Here is a 16,110-nt window from a genome sequence, read left to right as displayed (position 1 = left end):
CTTTAAGTATTGTGGTATATTTTTGGCTGTATCACCCACCCCTAGTCTAGGTTTGCTGAAGTGTTATTGTTTACCCAGGGGATGGCCTGCAGCTAAGGATGCAAAAGGTACCACTAGCATTACCAGTCTCTTAAAGAGCTTGCGACCCACACTTTAACCAGTTGGAGGCAATAACTGAAGCAATTGTTTACTTTATTTGCAAAGACAAGCCACCCTATTCAGATTCAAACATGACAGCTACGCTGGAAGCCAGATACACAATACCGAGTCGGTAGCGTTTTAGTGAAACGTGCGCTGTGATAGTCATCAGAAGTGTCCAAATAGTTGAATAAAGATTTTCTGTCTACTTTCTTTAATTTTTGCCTGATCTGATTTGCCATTTGGATTCACATGATAGTCAGCTCTCCCAGTATATTTAGTGACACCATGTGCTACAGATCAGGCAAAATCATACAAAAGGAATATTTACTAAACTGTTTGGGTGAAGACTCTTGTCAGGCACTGAGTGAGTAGCCTTAACAGCTGATGGGTGACTGTCATGTTCGGCAGTCTTATGTTATGATCACAGCTTATTAAACTTCTCTTAATTGATAACCACCTTTGCACAAGCAGCCCATTTGGCCAGAATTGAGCAACATATGGCAGTTGTCATGTTACAGAATGTATGACAACCTCATCGTGTTTTTTCTCAGACAAAATAAAGACAAGGAAAAAAGGTTTGGAAATTTTTACAGAGTCAAAATCAGGACACATCAGTGCATGTTGGATTTAACTAAACTGAATCATATTGAATCAGATATGAAATCATATTGAATCAATGGTGAATTGAAGTATATCAAATTTAGTGGTATCATTTTTGTATTGTATCGTAAAATGTGTACGAAGTATTTGTATCATCTGAAAGAGGGAGATTTGCTCCCCCTCTTGCCTGCATATTATCTTTAACTCTGCTGTCTCCATTTAAATTATCAAGTTAATGTTTGCATAATATTTCATCGTGGTTTGACTTTCAAAAAGTTAGTAGGTCATTTGGTGTCAGGTGAATTTTATTTATTTAATTATGTTTCAGTCTTTTAGCAGTGTTTGGCGTGAAATAGAAACAACAGCAGACTTGTGCTTTTTGTATATAATGAATATTGATACTATGTAAAGGACAATAAACAGCTGCATGATTCATTACAAAGAGAGTAAAATTAGTCTTTTTTTAAACTGTATTTACTGTAGAGCAGCATGTAAAACATTGAAGAAATATACATGGAGAAAACAGCTTTGGTTTGGCTATAGACTGAACTGCCCGCTGTGTTAATTCCTCTATGAGATGCTATGCTAACGCTACCTAGAGTGACTTTGACTTCTTGAGCTGAAGCGTTACAGGTTTGCAGCACACATACTGTAGGCTAACGTACAACATAGCAATGATAAAGTTTGAGAATTTATGATGGTAATTAATGGACTATGATTGTAAAGATGCGTTTTTTTTTATTTAGACCATTAGTAACGTTGCATGTAATCAGCATGCTTTAGTCGAGTTCCAGTAGCTGCTTTGTTTAAGCTCCAGGCTCTGTTGTTGGCTATTAGATGAGAAATAGGTTATTCAATTTTATATTGTGTTACCTAATCATGCTACAGTGAGCATGTAAACTGTTAACTAGTATATTGATGGCACAGTATTGTGTGGTGTATTTTAGAAATCAGCACATGGCTGTATTTTTTCTGGTTAACCGTATGAGTATCTTCCTTCCTGTTAGTGGAGGTTTGGTAGAGACAGATACTTAACTATCAATTGATTTAGTATATTGCTGCTGTCGGCACAAAACTTTGTATCTCCAAATTGATAACTTTACAGGAGAAGAAAAAAACATACTTTACTTTTAATGCAAGTCAGTGGAACCAGTCATTTTGGGTAATTTCTTTTAGTCCATTCATCATGATATTTACACAATGTAAAGAGCAACAGGCTTATTCGAATTATGTCAAAAACTGAACAATGACAAAGGTGGAGATACAAGGTTTTGTCCTGACAGCAGCAATATATAGGTTTCAGCATACATTTTCAGATGAAAATAAATGTGTAAGTAAATAGTTAAGTGATAAAATTCAACAGGGTAGCGAGTTTATGGAACAGTAATGGCAGTTTATGGAATACTGTAGGGATTGAATAAGAATAAATGACAGGAGAAAGTATGTAACAATTATGGACGGGTAAAAAAGGAGCAATGATTTGGTTAAAAAATCTTGAGGAAACTGGTGTAACACACATTTGGCAGTTTAGTGTTGTATATGTGATGAACATCACTAAATTTTTATCACTGTTACAACCCTGGGGAGCACCTTTACAAACGCTTTTCTCTGTGAGTTACAAAAACTAATATAAAATAGTTGTTTTAAAAAAACAATGACTTTGTTGTTATATAATTATTAGAACTCCTAAAATATGTTGCTTGCAAGAAGTCTTTGCTTGAGCCAGTTAAATGTACATTACACATGCACGTGTGCACATGTTTAGGATGGTACAATATCTGCCTCATTTTGAGCCAGGAACCCTGGATACATATGGGGTATAGTAAAAAAGGCTTAAAGAATTGTGATATTATATTTTTGCCATATTGCCCACTCCTAGTTTCAATATGGGAAACTTGACCAGTCCCATTTTGTCGCAGTCACTTCCTGCAAATGCAAATGAGATGCAGCAGCCTTTTCCTGGAATATGATCCATTTCTTCAACCTGTGCGTGAGAAAAGAAAAAGATAAAGTAATATTTTGTTATTTATATTTCAGTGATCGCCAGTAACTTTCAAACATGTCTTGGCCTCCTGATGCACTACCCCCCAGTTGGAGACATCCACTCTCTTCTGCACAAAGCACTGTTCCTGAGAGACCCAAAGGTATCCACTTACACTTTTCACAGGTTTATTCTGTGCACTGACCTAATTAAAATATGTAAGTACCATAAATGACAACGTAATTAACACTGGCTTGCACCAACAAGGATAAAGTTTCAGCCTAGATAAAACAAAGTTTATCTGTTGCACTAAGCTTTAAAACTAGTTTAAAAATTATCTTGGAGACATTTAAACCATTGTTTTAATCCTGGTTTTAGTGTTTCAGTACCCCTAGATTCATTTTATTCCTCTTACCCCATTTATTTATCTGCAAGGGTCCAATTTGGACTCACACTCCAAATTCTAATGATAGTTGGATTATAAGTATGATGGACACGCAAAAGCTATTTAAATACTAAAAGCTCCCCCCTTTTCCCCTTCTGAAAAGTTGGGACAATATGTGAAATGTTAAAAGAAACAAAAAGCATTGATTAATAAATTCTGTTTAACCTGTATTAAATTGAAAACAATACAAAAACACAATATATTATGTTTTGCCTTATAGACTGCATTGTTTTTTTGTAAATATATGCTCATTCCAAATTGGATGCAACACTGTCCAAGTATGTTGGCACAGGAGCATGTTTATTATTGTGTTACATCACCATTCATTTTAACAACACTTAATCGTCTGGGGACTGAAGACAGAAACTGATCCAGTTTTGAGAGGGAAATTTTTTGCCATGTTTCTGTTATACAAGTCCTCAGCTATGCAATCATGTGGGTCCTTCTTTGTTGTGTTTTGCGTGTTTTCACTGCGAGACAGGTCTGAACTGCAAAGTGGTGAGCCTCGACCCATCCTCACTCATAGGTGACTCTGCTTTCCTGGATGCCCCTTTTTTGCCTAAGCATGATTGCACCACGTATTTAGGGTGTTTTTTGAAGATTTGAGAATGTTCCTAGTCTTAAATTGCTCCTGTCACTACTTTATTTGGAATGTGTTGCAGGCATCAGTTTCAGAATGAACACATATTTACCCAAAAACTATGACGCTGATAAGGTAAAACATTACATTATTACATATCTTGCCTTTGTACTGTTTTCGTTCAAACACAAGTCGAAGTATATACAATATCATATATTATCATATTATATAATATAATATGATATATAAATCACTATTTTCTCTATTTATCTGCATTTCACACACTGTCCCAACTTTTTTAGAACTGGGTTTGTACACTCATTAGCCTGAAAAATTTAATTGAGTTAGTCCATGAGTAAGTTACATGCTAGATCTATGAGGTGCTTTTTATCTAAAAATGTCCTCTGGTGATCATCTGAATAATACCTTGGATCATGGCTCAGGAGAACTCCCCATACTGCAAATGTGGTCCTACTGAAACCTAAACTGAGTTGATTAAAAGACACTATTCTTGGGGCTGTTTTTTTAATTATAGGTAGAAGCACACTGGCGCATTGTATAGATTTAAAGATCTCATTCACCAGTTCAGTTTTCTTTAAGAGATGATATGTTGATGTAGTATAGCAGAAAGAGTGTTAAAAGACTCTTCCAATTGAAGTCTCGATTCCAGGCTCAGAAGATCTACAGTGACCTCTGAATTTTTTGTTTAATACAATTAGGCAATGATAATTGTGATAAGAATATATTTTGGGATAATCTTCTGAATATTTTATGTTATTTTCAGATGTTTTTGCAGTTGTTACCTCAGGGCAAGCAATTAAACGTGAGATGAATTCTCCAGTAAATTATCTTAAACTAATATCCATTCCATGAAGAATGGGATACAAAGTAGTCCATGCGTAGCAAGTAGTGGTGCTGCTGATTTGGATTCATGGTTTGTCGCATTGCTTACTTTCAGAACAACCCAAGGCCGGTTAACTATCAGTTCCAGCAGAACCTTGACTACTACAAAACCCGTGGAGCTGACCTTGTCAACAGGACGCGGTATGTAGTGCCTGTCTCTGATTGTGCAGTCTTGGCCAGTATCTTCACAAATTTTCCCTCTTGTGATTTGTTGTCCCTTTCTATTTATTCAGGGCTAGCACTAAAGCAGCTCCCCTAAATATTAACAAAGTCTCCAGCTCTCTGATCAGCTTTGGCAGGAAGCTCATTGCCCCAATGGGTGGCGGCTCCAGCGGCATCTCGCCCATCAACAGTGAGGTGCTCTCAGCTCCGCCATCACAGCCTCAGGTGCCTCGGGCGTTGGTTGAGCATTCGTCTAGCACCTCCTCTCACACTCATATGCAGGCACAGGCGCAGCACCGTCTGCTGAAGTCTGAGAGTATGCCCGTGCACCTTAGCAAAGGTGAGCTTACATGCGGATCCTTCCAGAACAAGCCCTTCACTTTAAAAACGGATATGTTAAAAGCAGCACATTTTTTTAATTGTTTTTAACACATTCATGTGTCTAGTCAAGGACAACACATTTTGTGAAATTTTTGACACAACTAGTGTGTTATCTCCATTAACACAGGCAGTGGGTTTCAATTCTTAATACAAAGATGTGTTCTAATTAAACAATGTGTCAGAACTACAAATTGTGTTCTTTTGGCCTAAATGCACCACAGTAAGCTCAAACAACAGAGAAGCTCAATAAATCCATTTATTAAACCTTTTTCATTTCAGCCATTAAACATTTTAATAACTTTTTGGATCATCTGGAAGTACTGTCACCAATGTTTTTGGTGCCTCTTTTGTGAAAGAGCAAACAAAAAACATTTTCTATTAGGTGATTGAAAGCTAAATGTGCATGTGAACTATTTGTAACATTAGCTCAGGTTTGGTGCTTTTAATCGTCATCAAATTCCATTCACACAAAACAATCTGAAATACTCTTCTGATTCGAATATGGTAAACACCACCATTCTCTCCTGACATTTTTTTTCACTGATTTGTTGCCATTTAGACTTATAGTTAAGTAAGAATTTGCAGCAAAATTACATCACCTGTGCTTCATGACTTCAAGAACTTAGCTACATAACTAACAAAAATGTGCCTCGCTAACATTAGTTAGCTAGTCTATAGTCTTTAGCATGGCGTATTGTTTTTTTTTTGTTTTTGTTTTTTCACTACTGCTAGTTCTCAAGGTAGCTCTCTAGTGTGTTTTTGAATAAAAAGACAAGAGCTACAGTCTTTGCCAGAACTGTATAAGCTTTCTAGCTTGATAAGTTTACCCCAGTTTAAAGTCAACTTGTGAAGGAATAGCTATCGTCTCAATGTGCAGTGAAATTTAATTACAAAACCTGCAGTTATTGATCCACTCAAAGAGCAAATAGACAGTAGTAGGACATAGCTTATTTTCATTATTTACACAGCACTCATCCAGACCTCGCTCACAGAAAATCAAAGGGCAGAATTTCAGATGAGACAAAATAGTGGTATATATTGTGACTGTTCAGTGATTTTGTACATGGTGTGACATTTTTTTCTTCCTTCGTTTTAACACATATTTAAAACATTATGACACAAAATATGTTGTTTATTAACAAAAAACTGTTTAGTACTTGATATGTACATGGCTGCCAACTCTCACACTCTTGAATATGAGACTCACGCAAATAGACTGGTATAATCTCATGCTCTCACGACACACTTCATGTTTTTCACGCATGTTTACGTCTCTCCTCAAAACGACCTACAGATGAATCTGAATGCTCATAAAGTTTCCTTTTTCTCCTCAGCCCTCCAGCTTTCACTGATTAAAACACTGGACTGGCAACAGCGGTTTACTTGAATTCTAGTAAGGAAGGAAAGGAGGAGAGCAAGCTAGTCAGTCACTACTGGCACATGTGTGTTTTAGATCAGTGGGGGGGACCAGTATCCATAGCAACATTGAACCAATAAAAAATGTGTCATCTGAACGCAGTGCAGTTCTTGTCAGAGAGTAGAGTAAAAACCTTCACTGATCACACGCCAAACAGACGAACTGAACGAAAACAAAGAGGTAAAGAAGACTTGTTCAGTAAACTAAATATAATCACTAAACACAGTTCTTAGACAAAATGATAAGAATAAGAGCAGTGTTCATGACTACACACAACAACACAGTTTTTGCTGCAAAATGAACGCTGTTCTGTCTGTAAACAGTTTTAGCTAAATTAGCTAAACAACTAAGAAAGCTGCTTTTACCCATTTTCACTGTGTCACTGTTAGCTTTGAAATCTGTGCTTAGCAAGTGCTGCACTGCTGCACTTCTAGTTACCAATAACAGGAGCTTTTTAACTGGTCTATATTCTATATTCTCTGTAGTTGGACTATATTCTGTCCTCATTAGAGTAGGTTGACCAGTTCAGGGGGCAGCTAACAACAAATTACTGATACTGTACAAAAGCAGAACGTACCAGCTTTCAGTCTTTGTTCCTCTGAATGTTTAAGAAGTTAAGCAACATAATATGACAGAACAGTATTTTATGGATAAGGAAGTAGCTAAGTAAGCAAAAATCTAATTATATTTTTAGATATTGTACTTTTTTTTTATTAAATTTGTACATGTATTGTTGATGTGGAAACAGATCAGATTTCCACATAGCAAAGATTTGATTCTGGAACATTTAGTCATATTTCAGTGACATATTGTGCAGACATTTAAAATGGCTTTATTGCTTAAAAAAGTCAAATGGGTACTCATGAAATCACTCAGAAAGTGATTTAAAAATATCGGTGTTAAACATTTCTATGTAATGGCAATCATGGCTGGCAACTAAAACTGCATCTAGTACCTACAATAGTAAGCATAAAGAGTAGCATCAGTGTGAAACCAGGACACATAATGGGCATGAAACACTGTATGTCCTTAATAGTATTTTGTAGTAATACAGAATATTACTAAAGACTACAGTCCAAAAAAAAAACACTCTGAAGCCCACTTAAACCATACCACACACCCCTCCCTATCCGCCATCCTGGACCTCTGAAATCTCCCTCTAAAAAAATGTAAAAGTTGGCAGCCTTGTATTTACCTTTGAGCATGGGTGTATCTTAGTGCACTGTGGGTGTATTTAGTGGTCTCATTCTCCTGTCTGTTAGATGTAGGTTCTACTGGAGTATCTCAGATCTCTCTTCCCACCCAAATACTCTCTGACATGCAAGGTAACGACTCTCTTAGCAGCTGCATCAGCCCTGGGGTGTGCACCTGTTCTTCAGTTCGTTGTGCCAGTGTAATTTAGTGTGTGGATGCATGTTCTTCTACTGTGATTTAGTATGTTAATGCATGTTTCCCTATGTTATGTTCACATGTGGCAGTGTGCATAATCACCAGTTTGCAACTTGTCTCTAATCAAGTGTGTTTAATTATACGTTGGGGCCCTTGAGGAACCAAATTTCAGCCCACAAATGCACAGACAGCTCTTTCATATCACACTTAATACTAATGTGTATAATACATTACAGCAGAGTTCATCAGTTCACAATTGGGTGATTTCGCTGCTCAGACACACCTGATTCAACCCATCAGTTAATGACTAGGTATAGTAGGTGTGTTAGAGCAGAGAAATCACCAAACTCTGGTGGGCTTTGACCCTTCAGGACCAGAATCAATGAGCTCTGGGGCTACAGTATATGCATAAATCCATAAATTCTACATGTGTAAGAGCACTACAATTCCTCAGTATCCCCTGTTGTTTTAATTAGAGATGTCCTGATCCATTTTTTGGCCCTTGTATGATCTAAATACTTAAAAAGGGAATTCCAACAAATTTGTGCTGAATTCAATTGTTGAATTGTAAACAAAGCCATTCAGAGTCTGTTGTAAAATAACTTAGGGCATTTTCACGTTAGAGTTTTTTCTGGAACCAGAGTTTTTTCACTTGACCAGATGTACCGAACTCTTTCCCTCACTCTTGCCTGGTCAAGTGTGAAAGCTGTTGTCAAGCCCAGGAGCAGTCCAGAGAACCGATCTCAAAAACAGCTTTCCCAGCAAACTCTGCTGCAGTCTGTTGCACGTGTGGAAGCTATCCGCTCCCGGCACTGCGTGTGGGGTCAGCTTATCACGTTGTGTTTTTCTGAGTAAATAAATGCTTACTATTCTATTGTCTCAGGTACCTGAAACTTTTGCCCAACACTGTAGAGTATATTTACAGGGAAAAAAGCAGTTCTTCAGTTGTAGACGTAGAATGCAACATGAGTGAATTCCTATTATGAAAGGTTAGAATAATCTATAGCCTACAAGATTGAAGACTTTTGCAGTGTATTCCATGTGGGCTAGCCATATAACAGTCCCATGTTATCACTATTATGCATCAGTATATGCCTAATAAAACCACATTTTCATCTCATGCTGGCCTGCATGGCTAAAAACCTTCTCGTATGAGATGCACTTAGAAATGCCATGTATCAATCCTATCCACCCAGAGAGAGCGAAGCCAATGGTGCTCTCTTGGACTCCTGGCCACGGATGGCAGTAGCATCACCATGGCTAAAACTAGTGATCTCCTGATAAAAGGGCCAACGCTATGCTAAGACATATAAAATATTGATCATCAAAATATTGATCAAGTTGATTGACAGATCTGATGATTTGGCTTACTTTTAAATGCTGCAGTAAAACTACTTTTGGTATGTGCACAGTGATATACACTCCAAACTGACAGCTTCTGTTTCTGTGGAATATGTATTTGAAATAACAATTTTATATTAATGTGAAGAAGCTGCAATTTCACATTTGTCCCCATGTGCACAGTAACCTCCTTTCTCTCAGTTTGAACATGCTGTTTCTACTAACGGCACTTTTACTTCGTTTGGTGGCATGCTGGTTGCGGAAAGCAGCAGAAAAAAGGGCTTGTCTTGTGACAACCACACATGCGTGTGTCCATATATTGACAAAGTTTCTATACGGATATCACAATTTTTTTAATTATTCACATTACGACAGTGATGTAAAAAGAATACAAATAAGAAACAAAGGATCTGAACTGGATCGGGCTAAATATGATGCTTGATCCATTAAAATGTGACTGGATTGGATCAGGACATCACTGATTTGAATCTGAATGCTTAATCTCACATACTTCTCTGTCTGCTGCACCTGTTTTGCCTGTGTACTGTTTTTCAGCTTGTCTTCTGTGTTTCTTTAACCTTTCTGAAGTCAAAGTGTGCATTCCCAAAGTCAAAACATTAAACTTCCCATTATTGTTGATCTGATTCCTGATTTATAGACTCATGTCTTTTCTCTGTTCCTTTTTCCTCTCTGAATGATGGCTGCACTTTTTAGGCCAGACATCCAGGACTGTAAGCTCCTCCCCGAGTACTGAGAGCTTATCTGGTGGGCGGGACCATGCTATGTCATCCCCTCCTCTTCCGGTGTCCAGGGGACGGGAGTCCAGCACGTCGTCCCCGCCCCTCTCGGCCACAAAAAAAGACTCGTTCTTCAACATCAGTCGCTCCCGCTCACACAGCAAATCCATGGGCAAGAAGGATATGGTGAGCAGCTGTTATACTTTTATGTAACTTTTCTGCTCACACACCAACCTCCACCCTCCTTCCCAAGGCAAACCTTACCCTATGATCAGTCTGTTCATCCACATTAATTTTATTTCCAAATGAATACACTGCAGAATAAAAAAAGGGTATCAGAGTAGTTCTTCAGTAAACACTGAATTATACAGTATATAATATGCAATTATAAGAAAAATTGCCTACTTGTTAATCTGCTTAGTCACAGCGAAGCCTTAAATAGGAATATAAAAATAATTCAGAAGCTTTTTTGTGTATTAATGTAAACGCTGCCTTTATTTTTACCTGTGGTAGCAACAAAGCAGTCCATTTGATGAATCATGAGTCCACATACTTAAGTAATACAAGTTTGAGTAATTCTAATAATTTTTTTTAACTAGAAATATTTTTTAGAATGTTAAATATGAGGCCAAAAATACTATAAAATAATGACAAACAATTTTTTAAAGTGTCTTTAAAGTTTTCTGTCACTTGTAAATGTCTGTGTGTTTGCGTGCATGCAGGAAGAGTTGGAGGCCCAGGTTTCATTCCTCCAGGGGCAGATCAATGATCTGGAGGCCATGAGCAAATACTGTGCTAAGATGATGAACATGCATATCGGTGAGTCAGACTAAAAGTCACTAGTATCCTTGATGAGAAAATGTAATCTAAAGAGCTTAGCAATGAGAATAATGTGGTTTATGTGTGGCAAACAGGCAAAATTCAGGATGTGATACTGCAGGAACATCTGGAAAAAGAGGATGAAGTACTGGTGTCACTTGCTGGACTCAAACAGGTGTGACACTTAAACATTATACACCTTAACTGATGTGCAAAATTGATATTTTACTTAGTTTAATCAAAGCATTTGAATGAATCATTTTGCTTTTGTTGGGAACAGTTTACAGTGAACCACACACCATTTTGGATCTTTGAAATCTGCCTAGCAAGCAGGTTGTGATGACATGCTACAAAATTTCAAATCTGACAAATGTATGAGGTGAAACAACCTAAATTACATTTATATATGAAGTTACTGGCAATGAAGCCTCTTGAGATGCTGCATAGATACAGCCATGGCTTCCAACTTTTATATTTTTGTTGGAGTGAGATTTCTATGGGCCGAGCTGGGGGGGTTGGAGGGGTGGTGCGAAAGGAGGCAGTGAGTGTTGATACTACAGGTTGGAGGCTTTGGGGGATGGGGCAGCGGTCATGGATTGGACATTGTGTAAATCATTTCTGATGAGGCGATCGTTCACACATCCAATCTGGCTCGACTGCAAAACATACTGTCTTTTATTTTATGATCACTTAGGCTGAATCACAAATGGCTCCCTATTCCCTAAGTAGTGCACTACGTAGGTCTCAAAATAATGACTCTGGCACCTAAACAGTGCATAATATGTCTAACAAAAAGGTATTTGAGATTCAGCCACATGTGCACAATTCCCTACAAGTTGTATAGTGAACTACTTTTGTGTACAAGTACATTTTTTTAAAACTAATAAAGTGCACTATGTAGGAGTAAGGAAAGCCATTTGGGTTTCCAAAAATGTTACGCACTGCCTTTTATGCCTTCCATGTAATAAAATGAAACATACGGTAGCTACTAAGCCCCTCGACCACTATGTAACATCATATCCGGAGCTGGGACTGTGAGTCTAAGATTCTGGTACTGCGGCTCTGTAGTTAGACCCTTCTCCTCAAAACAGCGGTTCTTGCACTGCTACTGGCAGTAGCACTGTTAAGTTCTTCACGTGGCTGCACTTCATGGACACAGATTTCAAAGTAAACAGATACACAGTGAAAACTAGCACTGGTTACTGTTTAGCATGTAAGGAGACAGAACTGTGTTCATTTTGCCACATAAAATGTGTAGTCATAAACAGTTTTCTTGTTATTGATCACGTTTCGTTTTCTAATCATGTTGGTTATTTATGTTTTCATTTTCCTTCAGTTTTCATCCATTTGTCTTGCGTTTCTTGGGTTTTCTCTACTTGGACACACAAATGCAGTGCTTTCAGTTCACGCATCTTACTGCTGTCATTGGTTTCCTGTTGCCACAACATATGCGGACCGGCAGCGACTGACAAGTTAGCATGATGTCTTTTTCTTGTATTCAAGTAAACTGCCATTGCCGGTCTAGAGTTAATCAGTGAAAACTAGAATGCAGAATACTAGAAAACTTCATGAGTGTTCAGATTCATCAGTAGGTTGTAAAAATGTGTGAGAAATGTCGAGTGTGGCATCAGAGCATGAGATTAGACTGAATTGGGTGAGTCTCACAGTCCGTGCGGAAGAGTTGGCAGCTCTGGCTGTAGCACTAATTGAGGTTACCTGTCTGCTAGAGGTTTCACATGCAGACATAAACACGCTTTACTCATTGTGCCTCTTTGCAGATCAAAGACATTTTAAAGGGAGCTCTACGCTTTAACCAGAGCCAGCTGGAGGCCGAAGAGAATGAGGAGATCACCATATCAGACAACCACTACTGCTCTACAGCCCAGCACAGAGCTCAACAGGATGGCTCCACAGCTGCTACTGCTGATACTGATACTGATTGTGCACAAATCAGTTCTCAGCTGGACCCCAGCCACCTCTCAGAGCAAGAGAAAGAGATAGAGATGCAGGAGGAAAAGCTGATGCGAAGTGAAGGAGCGCCCACAATAGAGTCACAGGTTAGAGAGGAATTACATCAAGTATTAAATGCAATCATATGCATTTATAATATTTTAGGCACAACGAGATGGCCAATTTAGTACTCAGTTCTGTGTTTTGTTTTTTTTTTCATTTTGTTTTTTATTTTGATTTGATTTATACTTCTGTGAAGATGTTCATAAAGGTATGTGTGGAGACTGAGAAGAGGTTTATGGATAATTATAGCTTGTAGAGTTGGAGAGGTGACCTCCAAAACCCCAATTACAAGCATTGTGTGAATCTGGAGTGCTGTGCATCAAGACGATGCTGACTGGTTGAGCATTATTGAGGTTGGGACAAGATCCAAAACATAACTAAACAAAATACAACATGATAAAAATATCTTCTTAATTACATCCAACATTTTTTACTATCCATTACTCTACACTACAGTGCACCTTGAGACTTTCCTTTCCTTCATGGAGTCCAGACTCAAGATGTTTTATTGGACTAGTAATAGTATTTGTACTCAGACTTGTCTCAGATGCGGCCATTGGTCTTGCCAAATTTTCAAACTGCTGTTCAGCTCAGGGGTTAAACTGGGCCAGAGTGAACTGAAGCCTCAGCATCTTTGGCTCATCTCAGCAGCAAACAGAGCTGAGCCCTCTTTGCTATCTGTAGCTATCTATTACTACTATCTATTTGATAGTAATGTAAACTGTTTCATAATAAAATCTTTGTGAAATTCATTTAACTGTTCAATGTGACAAACAACGATGAGAAATAACCTCCTGTCCCATTCAAGTTCATTAGTTTTTCGCCGCCGCACATTTGCCTCCTTGTATCGTTCTACCACCCTGTAAGTAGTAGTTGCTTCATTTCTGCTTTTTCTGTAAATACTTCAGTAAATAGATGTGTTTCAGTTTTGTTATACCTGAACAAGTAGCTCAGGTTATGTGCTGTTATTTATTCTGTTAAATCTGAAGTAATTTAAAACATTTGTTGCAGAGGTATCTAGTGGAGTTTGTGTAGCCTGTTGCTAAATGTACTCAAAGGCACACATTTGCAGGTGCTTAGGTTTACGGATTGAAAAGTGTTTCCAACATCTGATTGTGTGTGTGTGTGTGTGTATATATATGTACCTACTCGTATGTGTGAGATACATTTCAAATACATTGTTTTATTCCAAAATATATTCCAAACACTAAAGTACATTAAGCAAAAAAAATTGGGCCATTTTCTTACGTTTTCAAGCATATCTCATAAATAAATTTTACATATATTTCTTTCCCATGTGGGATATGAGAATGTATAATGTTAGAGTAAAGCTAAACTGCATATCTCTCACACACACACAGGCCGGCAGTCCATAACAGTAAATTGCATATCAAAAATTCTGATTTACTGTAGATTTTCTGAACTTCCATGACTATGAGTTTAAAAAAAATGAATTCCTTTTGTGGACCAGTTTTAATCTGTCCAATGGAAAACACATTTTTGCAGGTTTTCAGAGTAACCTATAATATATGGGCTGAAAAAAAGTTTAGGCCTCACAACTTTAGTTAATCAAAATTAAGCAAGAGTTTTCTTTTAAGTTTTTAGTTGGTGGTAAACAGGATATACTTGCGTATTTTCAGACATATACCACTTTATTTGCCATGGGGATGGTTTTGTTGTCCCTGCATGTTAATCAGGAATACATACCAAGTGTTGCCAGATTCACAGATACAGAAGTATAATTTGTTCCCGAATGGCTTCTTAAAACCTTATTTCTTTCTCTTTCTTTCTATTCTATCACCCTAGGCTGCTGAAGGGAGGAACTGGGACGATTACATTCTGGTCTCACAGGATGGAGAACTCCAGCCAAATGAGAGCGAGGAGCATGGAGGCTCTGCCATTGCCCCGACCTTCAAGCATGGACGACCTTTCAACAAGGCGGAATTTCAGGATCCTCTTATGGGAACCACCTCTGGCTCGTCCAGTCCTGATGGGGGCAGCACTAACAGCAAGGACTCTGATTTTACCATCGTTAATCCTGCTGACATTTGAACGGTGTAGTTCAGGCAGCCTGCCCTGTCTTTGGATCTTTGACCTTTAACCCCCTTTAGGGGATAAGCCACTCAGCTGGACTTTTGCACATATGAACTTGGGCAGAATGCCTTATGAACCCCTAAGTCCCCAGACCCCATTCCATAACCTGCTCCCTTGACCTTGTTCATATTTCCTATAGACATATATGTATATTTCCTACAGACCATAATCGTCTGTCTATACAGCTGTATCCTCTGATCCACAGCCTATGTCAGCACCTTTGGTTTAGCTTTTTAGTTGCTCTGTACTGTAATTTACCTTAAAACACATTTGCACCCAGAAATTTGGACACCTACAGTTTACTTGATGAATCTTAATACGATCCCATACACTGCACACTATAACGTAATATATTAATAAGCCCCTCATATACTCCCCTTCATGCAGTGTGGCTCTTACTAGTGCTGTACTCTTCATCAGTACTCAGACTATTCTCTTCCTCTCCCTCTCTTTGCATACCGACTATAATAATGTTGATGGCAAAGCGTCTCTTAAACCTGCCAGAGAAGGGGGAGCCTTAATCATCTCCATGAACTGCATCAGTAACATCTATTTCTCTCCAGCATTGATTGTTTATTATCCAGTGCCTGAATACATGTCAATTTATGTATCTATTGACTTCTTCTGTTCCCCTTTTTATTTTTTTCTAATGGATTTTAACCCATAGATGCAATTTAAGCTTTTGTTAAATTATGATTTTTTTTTTTCACCTTTTTTTTTAAATCAGTGATATGCGAACTCTTATGTTCTACTAGGTTATGTTCCTCGTGTCCTTTATCTAATTTCTCTTGGTTCCCATGGTAGCTGTGTATGGCATTGCACAAGAGGGATGTTCTCATATTGAAATGTTGAAATGATATTAACTCCAGATGAATAAAAAAGGCATTATTGCTCTTGACACAACCACTGGTGTGTGCATTTTGCAGTACAATTGTGATTCTTAATTGATATAGTGTTGGCAAAGAGGACTAGATAACTCATTTTTGGCCATCTCGCAAAAAAGACTCTTATTATTAGTTAATGTAAACATTAATATGAATAGTTAACTTGAAGTTCCAGATGGCAGGATTTCCACAATGTCAAGTTCACTTTGGAACTGAGGAGAAC

General features: G+C 37.9%; 1 protein-coding gene across 3 annotated transcripts in view; it reads left to right on the top strand.

Moving 5' to 3' along the window:
* Positions 1-15,906, top strand: part of tbc1d5 (TBC1 domain family, member 5) — a 38,215-nt gene extending 22,309 nt beyond the window's left edge. For 2 of the 3 annotated variants that reach the window (XM_036567008.1, XM_036567006.1), the window contains exons 15-23: positions 2,779-2,885; positions 4,706-4,791; positions 4,884-5,152; positions 7,873-7,935; positions 10,055-10,263; positions 10,800-10,896; positions 10,992-11,071; positions 12,675-12,953; positions 14,716-15,906. In XM_036567008.1, coding sequence (XP_036422901.1) covers positions 2,779-2,885; positions 4,706-4,791; positions 4,884-5,152; positions 7,873-7,935; positions 10,055-10,263; positions 10,800-10,896; positions 10,992-11,071; positions 12,675-12,953; positions 14,716-14,961 — 1,436 coding nt within the window. In that variant the 3' untranslated portion in view covers positions 14,962-15,906. The remainder of the gene's footprint in view (positions 1-2,778; positions 2,886-4,705; positions 4,792-4,883; positions 5,153-7,872; positions 7,936-10,054; positions 10,264-10,799; positions 10,897-10,991; positions 11,072-12,674; positions 12,954-14,715) is intronic. The other variant, XM_036567007.1, reaches the window with a different exon arrangement.
* The last annotated feature ends 204 nt before the right edge of the window (positions 15,907-16,110 follow it).

The sequence above is a fragment of the Colossoma macropomum genome, unplaced genomic scaffold (assembly GCF_904425465.1).
Source record: "Colossoma macropomum unplaced genomic scaffold, Colossoma_macropomum, whole genome shotgun sequence".
Classification (NCBI taxonomy): domain Eukaryota; kingdom Metazoa; phylum Chordata; class Actinopteri; order Characiformes; family Serrasalmidae; genus Colossoma; species Colossoma macropomum.
The sequence above is the reverse complement of the archived record's forward strand: the minus strand, read 5'-3'. Positions and strand labels throughout refer to the sequence as shown.